Source organism: Oncorhynchus mykiss, chromosome 12 (assembly GCF_057628025.1).
Source record: "Oncorhynchus mykiss isolate SJ-2025 chromosome 12, ASM5762802v1, whole genome shotgun sequence".
NCBI classification, from domain to species: Eukaryota; Metazoa; Chordata; class Actinopteri; order Salmoniformes; family Salmonidae; genus Oncorhynchus; species Oncorhynchus mykiss.
In genome coordinates this window covers 23060473-23078330 of record NC_143033.1, presented here as the reverse complement: position 1 = coordinate 23078330, position 17858 = coordinate 23060473, and the positions used below count along the sequence as shown (strand labels likewise).

The following is a 17858-nucleotide window of genomic DNA, read 5'->3' as shown; positions in this document are numbered from 1 at the left end:
TCGGTCTCTGAAATTAAAACAGAGATGTGTTGAAGGATATTAGAGCAAAATATATAAGCAGTGCAGTCACCTCACCCCTCACCTTCCTCTCACCTCCCTCAGGGCAGCTACCCTCCACGTCAGTATGAACAATGGCCTGAGTTTCATATCTAGTTCTGTCACCATCACCTCTGTCAGCTGTGTAAGTATCAACCCCTCACCACTTCTCTACACAGTGTTGTGCTTCTAATTGTTTGGCTCATTTTAGTACTGTACTCTTCCATGTCTATTCCTGGGGGGTAATATAGCTTGTGTTCAAGCACAGATATTAGTTTACGTACACCAGGTTCTGACCTTATTTCCTCTCTCGGCCTCCCCCAGTCTGACGGGACATTTTTGGCCATAGCTCTGCTCATCCTGCTGCTCCTCCTGACGCTGGCTCTGCTCTGGTGGTTCTGGCCTCTCTGCTGCACAGTGGTATGTCAGCCATCTTGTCCCAACGAAAGTCCATGAGGAGATACTTTTTGTAATCATTTCGTGAAGTGCGTGTGCATTAGGATATTGCAGTACACAGCAGTATTTGTTCATGAGATTGTGTTTCATCTACAGTACAAACATACAAAAAATGAATATAGTCGCTAGTGAAAGTCTACACACCCCTTGCACATTCTTCATGTTTTGCAGCTTTAAAATTACATCTAAAAAGGGATTCAATTTTATATTTTTTCACACCCCAGAGTTAATACTGGCATCCATTACAGCTGTGTATAATTTTGAATAAGATTCTACAAACTTTGCACATCTCTTAGGACAACATACACCGAGCATACCAAACGTTAGTACCACCTTCCTAATATTGAGTTGCAACCCCCCTTTCGCCCTCAAAAAAAGCCTCAATTCATCGGGGCAAAAGCATTCGACAGGGATGCTGGCCCATATTGACTCCAATGCTTCCCACAGTTGTGTCAAGTTGGCTGGATGTCCTTTGGGTGGTGGACCACTCTTGATAAGCATGGGAAACTGCGTGAAAAACTCAGAAACCTTACAGTTCTTGACACAAACCTGTGTGCCTGGCACCTACTACCATATCCTGTTCAAAAGGCACTTAAATATTTTGTCTTGCCCATTCACCATCTGAATGGCACACATACACAAGTCATGCATCAATTGCCTCAAGACTTATTAAAAATCCTTATTTAACCGGTCTCTTCCCCTTCACCTACACTGACTGAAGTGGATTTAACAAGTGAGATCAATAAGGGATCATAGCTTTCAGTTCTTAATGTTTTGCATACTCATTGTATATCTCTTGTTTTTGTAAAAATTGCTCAAGTTCAGTAAATTTGGTTGGGAATAATTGTAGGACAGCAATATTCAAAACATGTCTCTGATTTTCAAGCAGATTTAAGTCAGGACTGAGACTGGTCCATTCAGGAACACTCACCACCTCGGAAAGCCAGTCTGGTGTGTCTTTGGCATTAAAATGCGTGTAATTGTCTCGCTGTAAAATAAAACTATCCCGGGGTTAGGTTCTCAGAATACTACGGCGGGTTTTCCTCTAACATTTAACCTGGATCTGGATCATTGTTACTCTAACATCCGTGACGCATACAAAGCCCTCCCTCGCCCTCCTTTCGGCAAATCTGACCATGACTCCATTTTGTTGCTCCCAGCCTATAGATAGAAACTAAAACAGGAAACACCCGTGTTTAGGTCTGTTCAACGCTGGTCCGACCAATCTGATTCCACGCTTCAAGATTGCTTCGATCACATGGACTGGGATATGTTCCGGATAGCGTCGAACAACAACATTGATGTATATGCTGATTCGGTGAGCAAGTTTATTAGCAAGTGCATCGGTGATGTTGTACCAACAGCGACTATTAAAACCTTCCCCAACCAGAAACAGTGGATTGATGGCAGCATTCACGCAAAACTGAAAGCACAGAGGCAAGGCGCCCGGAAACATGACCGAATACAAACAGTGTAGCTATTCCCTCCGCAAGGCAATCAAACAAGCTAAGCGTCAGTATAGACACAAAGTAGAGTCGCAATTCAACTGCTCAGACATGAATGGAATGTGGCAGGGTCTACAGGCAATCACGGACTACAAAAAGAAAACCAGCCCAGTCGCAGACTGATGTCTCGCTCCCAGACAAACTAAACAACTTATTTGCTCGCTTTGAGGACAATACAGTGCCACCGACACGGCCCGCTACCAAAACCTGCAGACTCTCCTTCACCACAGCCAACGTGAGTAAAACATTTAACTTCTTTGGGACTGGGGGGCAGTATTGAGTAGCTTGGTAAACTACCTGCTACTCAGGCCCAAAAGCTAGAATATGCATATAATTAGTAGATTTTGATAGAAAACACTGAAGTTTCTAAAACTGTTTGAATGATGTCTGTGAGTATAACAGAACTCATATGGCAGGCAAAAACCTGAGGAAATATCCAACCCGGAAGTGGGAAATTGAGGTTTGTAGTTTTTGAAGTCATTGCCTATCGAATATACAGTGTATATGGGGTCATATTGCACTTCCTAAGGCTTCCACTAGATGTCAACAGTCTTTAGGAGCTTGTTTCAGGCTTCTACTATGAAGGGGGAGCGAAAAAGAGCTGTTTGAGTCAGGTGTCTGGCAGAATTCCATGAGCTAAATCATGCGCGTGGCCGTGAGAGGTAGCTGCGTTCCTTTTCATTTCTAAAGACAAAATAATTGTCCGGTTGAAACATTATTGAAGATTTATGATAAAAACATCCTAAAGATTGATTCTATACACCGTTTGACATGTTTCTACGGACTGTAATATAACTTTTTGGACTTTTCGTCTGAACTAAGAGATCGCGCATTGAGCATTTGGATTACTGGGCTAAACACGCAACCAAAAAGGAGGTATTAGACATAAATGATGGACTTTATCGAACAAAACAAACATTTATTGTGGAACTGGGATTCCTGGGAGTGCATTCCAATCAAGATCATCATGTATGTATATACTGTATTCGATACCATCTACTGTATCTTGCCTATGCTGCTCTGCACCATCACTCATTCATATATCCTTATGTACATATTCTTTATCCCCTTACACTGTGTACAAGACAGTAGTTTTGGAATTGTTAGTTAGATTACTTGTTGGTTATTACTGCATTGTCGGAACTAGAAGCACAAGCATTTCGCTACACTCGCATTAACATCTGCTAACCATGTGTATGTGACAAATAAAATTTGATTTGATTTGATTTAAGTGAATATTTATTACGCTATTTCTGACTTTTATGACACCTCTCCTACTTTGGAAAATGTGTGCTTTCGCCGTAAAGCCTTTTTGAAATCTGACACAGCGGTTGCATTAAGGAGAAGTTGATCTATAATTCAATGCATAACACTTGTATCTTTTATCAATGTTTATTATGAGTATTTCTATAATTTGATGTGGCTCTCTGCACTTTCACCAGATGTTTGTTTGAGACAATGCATTTCTGAACATAACACACCTATTTAAAATGAGGTTTTTGGACATAAAGTTTAACTTTATCGAACAAAACACACATTTATTGTGTAACATGAAGTCCTGTGAGTGCCATCTGATGAAAATCATCAAAGGTTAGTGATTAATTTAATCGCTATTCCTGACTTTTGTGAGCCCTCTCCTGGGCTGGAAAATGGCTGTATGGTTTTCTGTGACGAGGTGCTGACCTAACAATCGTTTGGTGTGCTTTCGCCGTAATGCCTATTTGAAATTGGACACTGTGGCTGGATTTACAAGAAGTTTATATTTAAAAGGGTGTATAATACTTGTATGTTTGAGGAATTTTTATTTCACTGGCTGTTGGCGAGGTGCGACGCTACCGTCCCACATATTCCAGAGAAGTTAAACGTGTTAACCCTCGCAAGGCTTCCGGCCCAGATGGCATTCCTAGCCGCATCCTCAGAGCAGGCGCAGACCAGCTGACTGGTGTGTTTACGGACATATTCAATCAATCCCTATCCCAGTCTGCTGTTCCCACGTGCTTCAAGAGGGACACCATTGTTCCTGTCCCCAAGAAAGCTAAGGTAACGGAGCTAAACGACTATTGCCCCGTAGCACTCACTTCCGTCATCATGAAGTGCTTTGAGAGAATAGTCAAGGATCATATCACCTCCACACTACCTGACACTCTAGACCCACTCCAATTTGCTTACCGCCCCAATAAGTCCACAGACAACTCAATCGCAATCACACTCCCCTAACCCATCTGGACAAGAGGAATACCTATGTAAGAATGTGGTTCATCAACTACAGCTCAGCATTCAACACCATAGTACCCTCCAAACTCGTCATTAAGCTTGAGACGCTGGGTCTCGACCCCGCCCTATGCAACTGGGTCCTGGACAACATCTCCACCCCGCTGATCCTCAACACTGGGGCCCCACAAGGGTGCGTTCTGAGCCCTCTCCTGTACTCCCTGTTCACCCATGATTGCGTGGCCATGCACGCCTCCAACTCAATCATCAAGTTTGCAGACGACACTACAGTGGTAGGCTTGATTACCAACAATGACGAGACGGCCTACAGGGAGGAGGTGAGGGCCCTCGGAGTGTGGTGTCAGGAAAACAACTTCACACTCAACGTCAACAAAACAAAGGAGATGATCGTGGACTTCAGGAAACAGCAGAGGGAGCACACCCCTATCCACATCGACGGAACTGTAGTGGAGTTCCTCGGCATACACATCACGGACAAACAAATGGTCAGTGTGGTGAAGAAGGCGCAACATCACCTCTTCAACCTCAGGAGGCTAAAGAAATTTGGCTTGTCACCAAAAACACTCAAACTTTTACAGATGCACAATCGAGAGCATCCTGTCGGGCCGTATCACCACCTGGTACGGCAACTGCTCCGCCCACGACCGTAAGGCTCTCCAGAGGGTAGTGAGGTCTGCACAACGCATCACTGGGGGCAAACTACCTGGCCTCCAAGACACCTACACCACCTTATGTCACAGGAAGGCCAAAAAAATCATCAAGGACAACAACCACCCGAGCCACGGGTGTTCACCCTGCTATCATCCAGAAGGCGAGTTCAGTACAGGTGCATCAAAGCTGGGACCGAGAGACTGAAAAACAGCTTCTATCTCAAGACCATCAGACTGTTAAACAGCCATCACTAACATTGAGTGGCTGCTGCCAACATACTGACTCAAATCTCTAGCCACTTTAATAATTAACAATTGGATGTAATAAATGTATCACTAGTCACTTTAAACAATGCCACTTTATATAATGTTTACATACCCTATATTACTCATCTCATATGTATACACTGTACTCTATAGCATCTACTGCATCTTGCCTATGCCGTTCAGCCGTCGCTCATACATATATTTATATGTACATTTTCTTATTCATTCGTTTACACTTGTGTGTATAAATACGGTAGTTGTTGTGAAATTGTTAGATTACTTGCTAGATATTACTGCATGGTCGGAACTAGAAGCACAAGCATCTGCTAACCATGTGTTGTGACCAATAACATTTGATTTGGCGCTTTGCTCCTTTCATGTTTTTTTTTTTATCCTGAGAAACTCCCCGGTCCCTGCCGGTGACAAGCGTGCACATAACATGATGTTGCCGTCACAATACTTGAAAATAAAGAGGATCAACAACATTGCATTCACTCCACATTACTGGCCTGTATGAAAAAGTGAAAAGAAGAACGCCTATGTTAAAAAATCCATTCCAAATCATCCATTAGGTTTGCAGTAAGGCTGTAAAGTAATTCTGCATGACAATACAGCAAATAAAACCTCTGTAAAGACCGTGCAAGGGGTGTGTACTGTAGACTTTCACTAGGCACTGTAGATAACACTCTGTCATCAAACCATTCTCTCATTATCAAACACTCAAATTCAAACTCATTTCCTGTACCCCAGCAGAGACGCTGCCAGTATGCCAATGGAAAAAAAATATTTTTTCATGATTATGATTCAGTTTCTTTTTCCATCTTTGCAGATCATCCATGAGCCTCCACCTCCGGTACTGGAGGACAGCTCAGTGAGTAAATCTTGTAGTCTCATATACTTTGTTTCTAGACCCTGCAGAGTTGAAACATCCCTATCATACCCTGTTATAAGGCTCTCTGTGTCTCTCTCTGTCTCCTGTTGTCTGCTCTGAAACAGCCAGCTGTCTCTGCCTCAAAGGGCTCTGAACCTGCAGGAGCATAATAGGGATTAGATAGAGTTATTGACTCACAGCTGTCATTTTCAATTTTAACCCGACAGAAGCAGACATTCAGCATGGAAAAATAAACATTGAGCCTAGTGGTTAGAGTGTTGGACTAGTAACCGAAAGGTTGCAAGTTCAAATCCCTGAGCTGACAAGGTACAAATCTGTCGTTCTGCCCCTGAACGGGCAGTTAACCCACTGTTCCTAGGCCGTCATTGAAAACAAGAATTTGTTCTTAACTGTCTTGCCTAGTTAAATAAAGGTAAAATAAAAAAATAAAAATAAAATTGAGGCATCGATGTCAATCTGAAAAACATGAGTTGGTTTCAAAATGTAGCAGGGCATAGGGACTGGTACCCGAGGAGGGTACCCACTCGGCACACACTGGTTGAATCAACGTCGTTTCCATGTCATTACAATGAAGTTGCATTGAACCAACGTGGAATAGACGTTGAATTGACGTGTGTGCCCAGTGGGTAGTTATGGAAGATAATACAGAGGCAACACAAAAAGCCATGGTCAAGCTAAATGAGGTTTCTCTCTCACTCGCTCACACACACACAAACAAAACTCCCTTCTTTACCTAAAGAAATCACACTGGTAAAAAACAAAAAGCACAAGGTCAGTCAATCACCCAAGGTCCTGATCTGTACAGCACCATTTCAGTCCTCTGTAGCCCAGTAAGTAGAGAATGGCGCTTGCAACGTTAGGGTAGTGGATTCGATTTCCAGAACCATCCGTACGCAAAATATATGCATGCATGACTAAGTCACTTTGGAAAAAAATTATGCTAAATGGCAAATATGATTTATATACAGTGGGACAAAAAAGTATTAAGCCACCAATTGTGCAAGTTCTCCCACTTAACAAGATGAGAGGCCTGTAATTTGCATCATAGGAACACTTCAACTACGACAGACAAAATTAGGAAAAAAAATCCAGAAAATCACATTGTAGGATTTTTTATGAATTAATTGCCAATTAATGGTGGAAAATAAGTATTTGGTCAATAACAAAAGTTTATCTCAATAATTTGTTATATACCCTTTGTTGGCAATGACAGAGGTCAAACATTTTCTGTAAGTCTTCACAAGATTTGCATACACTGTTGCTGGTATTCCTCCATGCAGATCTCCTCTAGAGCAGTGATGTTTTGGGGCTGTTGCTGAGCAACACGGACTTTCAACTCCCTCCAAATATTTTCTATGGGGTTGAGATCTGGAGACGGGTTAGGCCACTCCAAGACCTTGAAATGCTTCCTACGAAGCCACTCCTTCGTTGCCCGGGCGGTGTGTTTGGGATCATTGTCATGCTGAAAGACCAAGCCACGTTTCATCTTCAATGCCCTTGCTGATGGAAGGAGGTTTTCACTCAAAATCTCACGATACATGGCCCCATTCATTCTTTCCTTTACACGGATCAGTCATCCTGGTCCCTTTGCAGAAAAACAGCCCCAAAGCATGATGTTTCCACCCCCATTCTTCACAGTAGGTATGGTGTTCTTTGGATGCAACTCAGCATTCTTTGTCCTCCAAACACGACGAGTTGAGTTTTTACCGAAAAGTTCAATTTTGGTTTCATCTGACCATATGACATTCTCCCAATCTTCTTCTGGATCATCCAAATGCTCTCTAGCAAACTTCAGACCGGCCTGGACATGAACTGGCTTAAGCATGGGGACACGTCTGGCACCGCAGGATTTGTGTCCCTGTCGGCGTAGTGTGTTACTGATGGTAGGCTTTGTTACTTTGGTCCCAGCTCTCTGCAGGTCATTCACTAGGTCCCGCCGTGTGGTTCTGGGATTTTTGCTCACCGTTCTTGTGATCATTTTGACCCCACGGGGTGAGATCTTGCGTGGAGCCCCAGATCGAGGGAGATTATCAGTGGTCTTGTATGTCTTCCATTTCCTAATAATTGCTCCCACAGTTGATTTCTTCAAACCAAGCTGCTTACCTATTGCAGATTCAGTCATCCCAGCCTGGTGCAGGTCTACAATTTTGTTTCTGGTGTCCTTTGACAGCTCTTTGGTCTTGGCCATAGTGGAGTTTGGAGTGTGACTGTTTGAGGTTGAGGATAGGTGTATTTTATACTGATAACAAGTTCAAACAGGTGCCATTAATACAGGTAACGAGTGGAGGACAGGGGAGCCTCTTAAAGAAGAAGTTACAGGTCTGTGAGAGCCAGAAATCTTGCTTGTTTGTAGGTGACCAAATATGTATTTTCCACTATAATTTGCAAATAAATTAATTAAAAATCCTACAATGTGATTTTCTGGATTTGTACCTATGATGAAAATTACTGGCCTGTCTCATCAAGTGGGAGAACTTGCACAATTGTTGGCTGACAAAATACTTTTTTGCCCCACTGTATATATATATATATATATATATATATATATATATATATATATATATATAATAAAAACATATTTTTTTTATGAAGGGAGGTTGGCCTCCTGGCTCTCTTGCCAAAGAACACACTGTCTGCATGTGGACCGCCAACCAAGAGAGTGACTGGACTGCAGCTGTAGGTGAGAGGGGCAATGCAGCCAGGACCTGACAGGGCAGATTGTCTGACCTTATTCCAGATGGATGGAGTTGTTTTTGACTTTCTGTCCATTAAACTGGATAGCAGCCCCCAGCACTTTAGGTAGAGAGAGGAGTTTAGTCATGCTACAAGTTTACATCAAGTTTAGTTACTGTATACTGTAACTGTTTTCAGGCTCTTAGATGCGGCTGCAGTTTCTAACAGGGATACTCCATGGTCACACACACCACAAGGATGCCATGCTACAGAGTACCAATCAATAGTTTGGACACACCTACTCATTCAAGGGTTTTTCTTTATTTTTACTATTTTCACTATTGTAAGGATGAGGACGAGGACGGGTATCCCAAGAAGAGGTGGCCCACTGTGGATGCTTCATACTACGGTGGCCGAGGTGTGGGTGGCATCAAGAGAATGGAGGTGAGAAAGACATACACTGACTGTTGTGCCCGGGCTGCTGTGCCCTTCATCCAATTACGGCTCAGCTCTGCTCATTAATATTACCATTCCTCTGCCACTGACTGTTATTGACTGTCCCTGTTCAGGTCCGCTGGGGCGACAAGGGTTCTACTGAGGAGGGGGCCAAACTAGAGAAAGCCAAGAATGCCCGCGTCAAGATGCCAGAGCAGGAGTTTGACATGGCACCAACACGCACTCTCAACAATGGCATGCATAAACCCATCAGTCCCCAGAAATGGTACTCCCCTATAAAGGTACTGTTCACTTTATGTTACGTAACCACGCCCAGTTCCTGATCAAATGTGGTTGTTTTCCAACTTAAGACCCATTCCGGCCTGTTGTTACACAGGGAAGAGATGTTGGTAAATACACTATATATACAAAAGTATGTGAGCACCCCTTCAAATTAATGGATTTGGCTATTTCAGCCACACGCGTTTCTGACAGGTATATAAAATCGCGCACACAGCCATGCAATCTCCAAACACCGGCAGTAGAATTCAGTAGAGCTCAGTGACTTCCTCGGGAAGCCACCTTTCCAACAAGTTACTCAAATGTCTGCCCTGCTAGAGCTGCCCCGGTCAAGTGTAAGTGCTGTGAACTGGAAACGTCTAGGAGCAACAACGGCTCAGCCGCAAAATGATAGGCCACAAGCTCACAGAATGGGACCACCGAGTGCTCAAGCATCTGTCCTCGGGTTGCAACACTCGCTACCGAGTTTCAAACTGCCTCTGAAAGCAATGTCAGCACAATTACTGTTTGTTGGGAGCTTCATGAAATGGGTTTCCATGGCCGAATAGCCGCACACAAGCCTAAGATCACCATGCGCAATGCCAAGCGTCGACTGGAGTAGTGTAAAGCTCGCAGCCATTGGACTCTGGAGCAGTGGAAACGCATTCTCTGGAATGTTCAATCACGCTTTCCCATCTGGCAGTCTGACAGACAAATCTGGATTTGGAGGATGCCAGGAGAACGCTACCTGCAACAATGCATAGTGCAAACAATAAAGTTTGGTGGAGGATGAATAATAGTCTGGGGCTGTTTTTCCATGGTTTGGGCTAGGCCCTTTAGTTCCAGTGAAGGGAAATATTAAGTCTACAGCATCTAGACAATTCTGTGCTTCCAACTTTGTGGCAACAGTCTGAGGAAGGCCATTTCCTGTTTCAGCATGACAATGCCCCTGTGCACAAAGTGAGGTCTATTCAGAAATGGTTTGTCGAGATCTGTGTGGAAGAACTTGACTGCCCTGCACAGCTCCCTGAACTCAACCCCATCGAACACCTTTGGGATGAATTGGAACTCCGACTGAGACCCAGGCTAACGTCAGTGCCCAACCTCACTAATGATCTTGTGGCTAAATGGAAGCAAGTCTCCATAGCATTGTTCTAACATCTAGCCTTCCCAGAAGAGTGAAGGCTGTTATAGCTGCAAAGGGGGGACCAACTCCATACTAATGCCCATGATTTTGAAATTAGATGTTCAACAAGCAGGTGTCCACATACTTTTTGTCATGTTATATTTGCCAAAATTATTAAAAGTGCAGAGAATCTAAACGATATGTTAATTCTAAGTTTAATTTTGTTGGGTTGAAAAAATAAAAACATTCTCATGTGGCAGGTTGCCGACATTAGCATTCCCATAGACTCAACATCGATTGTTATCTAGCTAGCGTAATTACACTGTATCTAATAGTCGTTATCCATAAAGGCTATTTCCATTTTCAATCAAAGAGCAACACTTGAAAAGACATCTTGTTAGACACAGAATAACATTGACAAATTACAGAAACAATGCAGAAATATTTAATGAAGACTGTCTTTTGTGCCACAATGCTAAGAGCATTTATAAGGACACTGCTGACCTCCAAAAAGACTCACCAAAATCAAAAAATGGACTCTTACCTTAACCAAAACCCAGACCTAATTTTAACCAATTCTGAAATGAAATATTGGTTTGCAGGTCAGGAATGTCTGGATAGGCTTTTCCTAACGCTTCATCAGCTTCTGAGTGCTGTTAAAATGTTTCAATCATTTTCCTCACCAGATAATTAACACATTTTTCCAATTCTGTGTGCATGAAACATTTTTGATGAATGTCATTTACATTTACCATCACCAACGGTGTCAATGCGCAGGAAGTTGAAAAACAATAGCAACAAATTGGATACACCCACCCCTTGCCAGGTTGCATGAGGTGGATACCATAAAAGGTACCATTTCTAGTTGAGTAGTGGAATAACAAGAACAAAATTGCAGTACCTTCCTATCGAAATACAAGTGCATCATATGCACTCTCCACTCCATGGAAAAGATCAAAAACATGTATGGTATACCATACAAGTTCAAATTACTTGTAATTGAGTGTGGCAACAACAAGAACAAAATTGCAGTACCTTCCACTCACATACAATCATATGCACTCTAAATTCCATTACCCACCAAAAAATGTCTATGATCAAAACAAGTCTTAGTTAGTTGCAGTGTTCCTGTAGCGTCAACATTTCCAGGAAGTTTGTTTCATAACGTCTCAGTCAGCTGGATGAGCCGTAATATGAACCAGGCATGAACTGAGCCGACCTCGGGAAGACGATATCTGCAGAGAAGAGGGGAGCTGGTGCTAGTCCCAACCCAATACATTCCTTCCCCTTTATCTCTACCTACCCTCCTCCCTGACTGGTATGACGTGGAGGGACACAGCTTTCCATGGACAAAGAGCACCAGACAGACAGACACAGACACCTACCCTTCTCCTTGGCTATTATGATGTCGAGGGACACAGCCTTCCATGGACAAAGAACACCAGGCAGACAGACAGACAGTCCGACTGATCAACAGACCTGTATACTAAACCATATACAGTATAGAAACAAAGCACAGCAGAGTAAAGCAACTGACATGCAACCACACAGTCAATATTATTGGTATTATCATGTTGTTTGTCTATTATGTAATGTTTTCTCTTCCCTTTACTGTGCCTGTCTTTGTTCAGGGCAAGCTGGATGCTCTGTGGGTATTCCTGAGGAAAGGCTATGATAGGGTATCTGTGATGAGACCCCATCCTGGAGACAAGGTAAGACACGAAGACAAACAGCATAGAGAAAGACACATCCAACACATGCTACCTACTGTCACTGCACTGTATGGGCTGACACAAGGATATGCAGAGTCATGGAAAGCCCTTTTAGCAACTCAATAAGAAAGCCAGTGTGTGACTGATGCTTACATATGGGACAGAGAAGGATAGCTTACAGGGGATTTTCTTTCAAAGCTCTTCTAAGGGATCATAAGGCCCACTGGCCCAGCACTTAGATATGCTGTTATGCAAGAGAAGCAGGATAAAAATACAATCAGAGGAAACAGTTAAAGCAGTTGAAATCAGGAATTGAAAAAAATGTAAAAGTGTTTCCCCACCACTGCTTTGGTGAAAAGCTGAGGGATGGTTATGGAGAAGTGTACTCTCAAATTCATAGACAGAGCAATGAAGTATCCATGATATCAAAATTATAGCTTTAACCATGTTCTGAGGCTATATAGTGTGTGTTTACATTTACTTTGTTTACAAACATTGGGGTGAAACAAGCTTATATTTTGGGTTCTGACAGAACTAAGCTCATGAGGCATTTACTTTCTTCAAGAATCAATGGGTACATATAAAACATTTATGAGACAAAAATGGATGTAGCAACAACAGACTGCTCCTTTAAGGAGGCAGAGACCACACTACGTAATGCCTAGGCCCACTCAGTTGCAAATCCTCAAGAGAAAGAAGAACTCAAACTCCTGGAAAAGTGAGGGAAATAGGAAGGTCAGGAGCCAAGACCACATCCTGAGGAGCAAAGCAGACAGCATGGAAAATAGAGAGGGGCTCGGCTTCAGTCTACCCTCTTCCTTTTTTATTCTCTTTTTACACTTAGTTTTTTTTGCGACGATTCTTCCAGAACCTTTAATCTTTTTTTTCTTCATCTAAACTATTCCACCAGGCAGTTGAGGAGAGTGGGCATTTTCATTACCTCCCTACACACTCATCATGTTGGCAGTTTTGAAAGCCTAAATTCGTTAACTCCTTTTCAATGCCCTCACTGCCCATTTCTTCATTAAATAATCTTAAAACCTAATATTTTAAACAATTTTAAGCCAGGCAGTAAATCATAGAGCAGAAAAGTTGCAGCTGTTAGTCATTATAACAGTGCACAGACAGAGTGGCTGCGAGGAAGGCACAAAGTAACCTGGCATTTACAGGCTGAGGTGCTAATACTGTATTGCTCCAACCTGAAGGAATGTGTTCTAATCTGCTGAAACCATTAATATTAGATGACTACCCACATCCCCACCTTCCTGTAACTCTAGCCTAGCTGGGAGTTTTATTTTTATATGGTCTCAATGACAGATGTGGATAGGAGGATGGGGCAAACCATCCACACAATTCCCCCTCCTCCCAAAGCTGTTGCTACCTTAGTAAATCTCCTTGTTGTTTTGACCGAATTTGACATTTATAGCTAAGCAGAAGACAAGATGGAGTCAGCACATTATTCCGAAAGGAAAACAAATAAAATGAAAGATTGGTCTTATTCCCTTCCAATCCTATTTGAATGGAGACGCTAAGGTCTATAAATCCACTTTGCATGGAAACGTTATAAAATAATTCCAATGCATCAGTAAAACTCTGATGACTGCCTCTGATTGCACTCTTCCCTGTTGTATCCCTCTCTCCTAACTTACAGGGCAGGTGCATTAGCTTCACCCGGGTGAAAGCCTACCCTGCTCCTCGTTATCCAGTCTACAACCAGCCCTCCACAGCCATCTATAGTCTGCCTCACACCTACAGTCACCCTTCCTCACACAGCACCCTCTCCCACATGCCCCCCTCTCCCACCTCCACTCTACCCCCTCTGCCGTCCACTCCACCCCCAACCTCCTGCATCACCCATCCCCCTTACACCCCCCCTCCAAACCGAGCTCTGCCCCCCACTTCTCTAAGTCCTCCCACATCTGTTTCTCCACCCACCCCTCCACCCCTTTGCCCTCCCACCCCTCCCCTCTTTTGCCCTGCCACCCCTCCACCCATTAGCTCCGCAACACCCCCTTCCCCAACTGGCTCTCTGCCCCCACCCCCTCAGGCCCCACCCCCATGCAGAGCTCCCCCCCCTTCTCGCCCTCCCCCACATCCGTCTGATCAATGCCTGTGAGGAAAGAGAAGAGAAGGGCAAAAGCAAGAATGGTTAGTGCTATCCGGGGTCCATGGGACTTCCCTACCCTTAACCCTTACCATTTTCAATTTCAACTTCAATGGGGTGACGTCAGAGTTGGACATCCCAAGGACCCAGATAGCAAGGACCATCAAAGAACTGAGCAGCATGGACCCTGAAGGCCCCTGAATACTGTGCCTTTCTCTCCTTCTCCACCAATCGAAACCACTATCAACAGTTGGACAGGCAGGACAGCAAGCTCAACTCTAGTCATCAGAAATGCTTTCTACTTTACTCAGAGTATCATAGAGAAGCTGAGCAATTGATCTGTGAAACAAAGTTCCATTAGATTTTTCATGTGCTCTATTCCAACTGACCAGGATCTTGGGCATCCTTTCATATACTGTAGCTAGCTACAGGTAGTGCAAGATTTTGAGTATGGCTCACGAGACTATAGTGAAGATAATATCAATACTTCACTGCTTTACAGAAAAATGCAATATTTAGCAGAAGGGATACAATTACAGTTGAAGTCGGAAGTTTACATACACTTAGGTTGGAGTCATTAAGACTCGTTTTTCAACCACTCCAGTTAGTTTTGGCAAGTCGGTTAGGACCTCTACTTGGTGCATGACACAAGTAATTTTGCCAACAATTGTTTACCGACAGAATATTTAACTTATAATTCACTGCAGCACAATTCCAGTGGGTTAGAAGTTTACATACACTAAGTTGACTGTGCCTTTAAACAGCTTGGAAAATTCCAGAAAATTATGTCATGGCGTTAGAAGCTTCTGATAGGCTAATTTACATCACTTGAGTCAATTGGAGATGTAGCTGTGGATGTATTTCAAGGCCTACCTTCAAACTCAGTGCCAATTTCCTTGACATCAGGGGAAAATCAAAAGAAATCAGCAAGACCTCAGAAAAAGAATTGTAGACCTCCACAAGTCTGGTTCATCCTTGGGAGAAATTTCCAAATGCTTGAAGGTAGCACGTTCATCTGTACAAACAATAGTAGGCAAGTATAAACACCATGGGACCACGCATCCGTCATACCGCTCAGGAAGGAGGCACGTTCTGTCTCCTAGAGATGAACATACTTTGGTGTGAAAGGTTCAAATCAATCCCAGAACAACAGCAAAGGACCTTGTGAAGATGCTGGAGGAAACCGGTACAAAAGTATCTACATCCACAGTAAAACGAGTTCTATATCGACATAACCTTAAAGGCCGCTCACAGCAAGGAAGAAGCCACTGCTCCAAAACCGCCATAAAAAAAGCCAGACTACGGTTTGCAACTGCACATGGGGACAAAGATCGTACTTTTTGGAGAAATGTCCTCTGGTATGTTGAAACAAAAATAGAACTGTTTGGCCATAATGACCATCGTTATCTTTGGAGGAAAAAGGGGGAGGCTTGCAAGACGAAGAACACCATCCCAACCGTGAAGCATGGGAGTGGCAACATCATGTTGTAGGGGTGCTTAGCTGCAGGAGGGACTGGTGCACTTCCCAAAATAGATGGCATCATGAGGATGGAATATTGTGTGGATATATTGAAGCAACATATCAAGACATCAGTCAGGAAGTTAAAGCTTGGTCGCAAATGGATCTTCCAAATGGACAATGACCCCTAGCATACTTCCAAATGTGTGGCAAAATGGCTTAAGGACAACAAAGTCAAGGTCTTGGAGTGGCCATTACAAAGCCCTGACCTCAATCCTATAGAAAATGTGTGGGCAGAACTGAAAAAGTGTGTGTTCCGAGCAAGGAGGCCTACAACTGACTCAGTTACACCAGCTCTGTCAGGAGGAATGGGCCAAAATTCACCCAACTTATTGTGGGAAGCTTGTGGAAGGCTACCCGAAACATTTGACTCAAGTTAAACAGTTTAAAGGCAATGCTACCAAATACTAATTGAATGTCTGACCCACTCTGAATGTGATGAAATAAATAAAAGCTGAAATAAATCATTCTCCCTTCTATTATTCTGACATTTCACATTCTTAAAATAAAGTGGTGATCCTAACTGAACTAAGGCAGGGACTTTTTACTAGAAGTAAATGTCATGAATTGTGAAACTGAGTTTAAATGTATTTGGCTAAGGTGTATGTAAACTTCCGACTTCCAACTGTACATATTTCATAAGTTCAATAAGATAAGATAAATGGCACAGATTTAAACTGAAATGTGTCTTTTATGTGTTATACTAGGTACATATTACATGCTGATTGATAAAAATAGATTTGTATTTTGGATTAATTAATGACAGACACATTGGCAAAGAGGAAAACCTCTGACTGGGGAAGAACAGATGACTTGGTTTACTTGCTTACACAGAGATCATGCAAAGAGTTTTAAAAGACTGTGGCAGAGTCCTGTGGACTCTTAAAGGCACAATATGGGATTTCAACAGTTGGACCCTGCTACTTGAGATTATGGATATTTTTTAAGCTTTACATTGTTTACAAAAAAAAAGAGTAACACCCTTGGACATTGGGGTATGATAGGGTAAGGCAGATGTACTAAGCTCATAAGTCATTATTATAATTTATGTAATTAATTGAAATAAATGACCATTGGAAATCAGCAAATATGACAGATTGTGCCTTTAAACTAAGCATGGCTGACCTACCACTGGGCAACCAGGAACCAGCGAGTGAACATGGACCTTTTGATGTGACCTTTGGCTGTTGTTATATGGGATATTTTGCTGGTGTCACTATTGTGGTGTCGCCATTCCTAGAGGTACTAGGAATGAGCATCTCTGTGAATCCACCAGGGTCTAATTCCATTTCCAATCCAGATATGTGTTTATTAAGTATGTGCTTGCTGAGTATCTTCAACTAATGTATAGAATGTATTCAAAACCAGTGAGGCCATTTTTTTCTGTGTAATAAAATATTGAATTTCAGAACAATGATTTCCTGTTATGTAACTCATGATCATTTTGCTTAAAAGCTTATTCTATATTCTACAACTATCCCACATAATGTCCTAAATCTATTTAACTCACTCCATCTATAGAGCAGAGTAGACGGGTAATGGTCCGCAGGTTCACAGATGAGATTGAAAAGTTAGGATGCTGGAAGCTATTTCATACCGGGTGAAATAACTTCAAACAGAATTCCTCTCTGAAGAAATGGCTCAATATGAATAATGCATTGAGAAGTCTGAATAGGGTTGAGGTGGGCCTTCCAATGGCAGACTGACAAATTAGTAAATAATATAATATAAAATAATTTCCTGAAATTGAATGTAATGCCTGCATCATCTCCTGCTGCTCTCTCTCTCAGTTAATCTGTCCTGGCCCCTGCAGACACAACAGACTGTCATGAGGACAGGGCTTTAGGGGACGCAGAAGTTCTGAGGAACATTAGCTTTGAATTTCACATGACAACTGACACCAATCACTGTATTCACACATGCTTAGATGCCTCAGTCCACCCACTTCCCATTATATACAGAATGCATGTAC

At 42.7% G+C, this 17858-nt stretch overlaps 2 protein-coding genes across 4 annotated transcripts in view; one reads left to right on the top strand and one right to left on the bottom strand.

Annotated features, from left to right (window-relative positions):
- The window catches only part of LOC110537215 (anthrax toxin receptor 1), a 39437-nt gene extending 22137 nt beyond the window's left edge, over positions 1–17300 (top strand). Inside the window, exons 12-18 of the mRNA XM_036937219.2 lie at positions 103–181; positions 361–456; positions 5976–6017; positions 9060–9155; positions 9281–9448; positions 12183–12263; positions 13915–17300. Of these exons, the coding sequence (XP_036793114.1) occupies positions 103–181; positions 361–456; positions 5976–6017; positions 9060–9155; positions 9281–9448; positions 12183–12263; positions 13915–14379 (1027 nt within the window). The 3' untranslated portion in view covers positions 14380–17300. The remainder of the gene's footprint in view (positions 1–102; positions 182–360; positions 457–5975; positions 6018–9059; positions 9156–9280; positions 9449–12182; positions 12264–13914) is intronic.
- LOC110537214 (AP2-associated protein kinase 1) overlaps positions 1–17858 on the bottom strand; it is a 112078-nt gene that overhangs the window by 20614 nt on the left and 73606 nt on the right. The window lies entirely within an intron of this gene.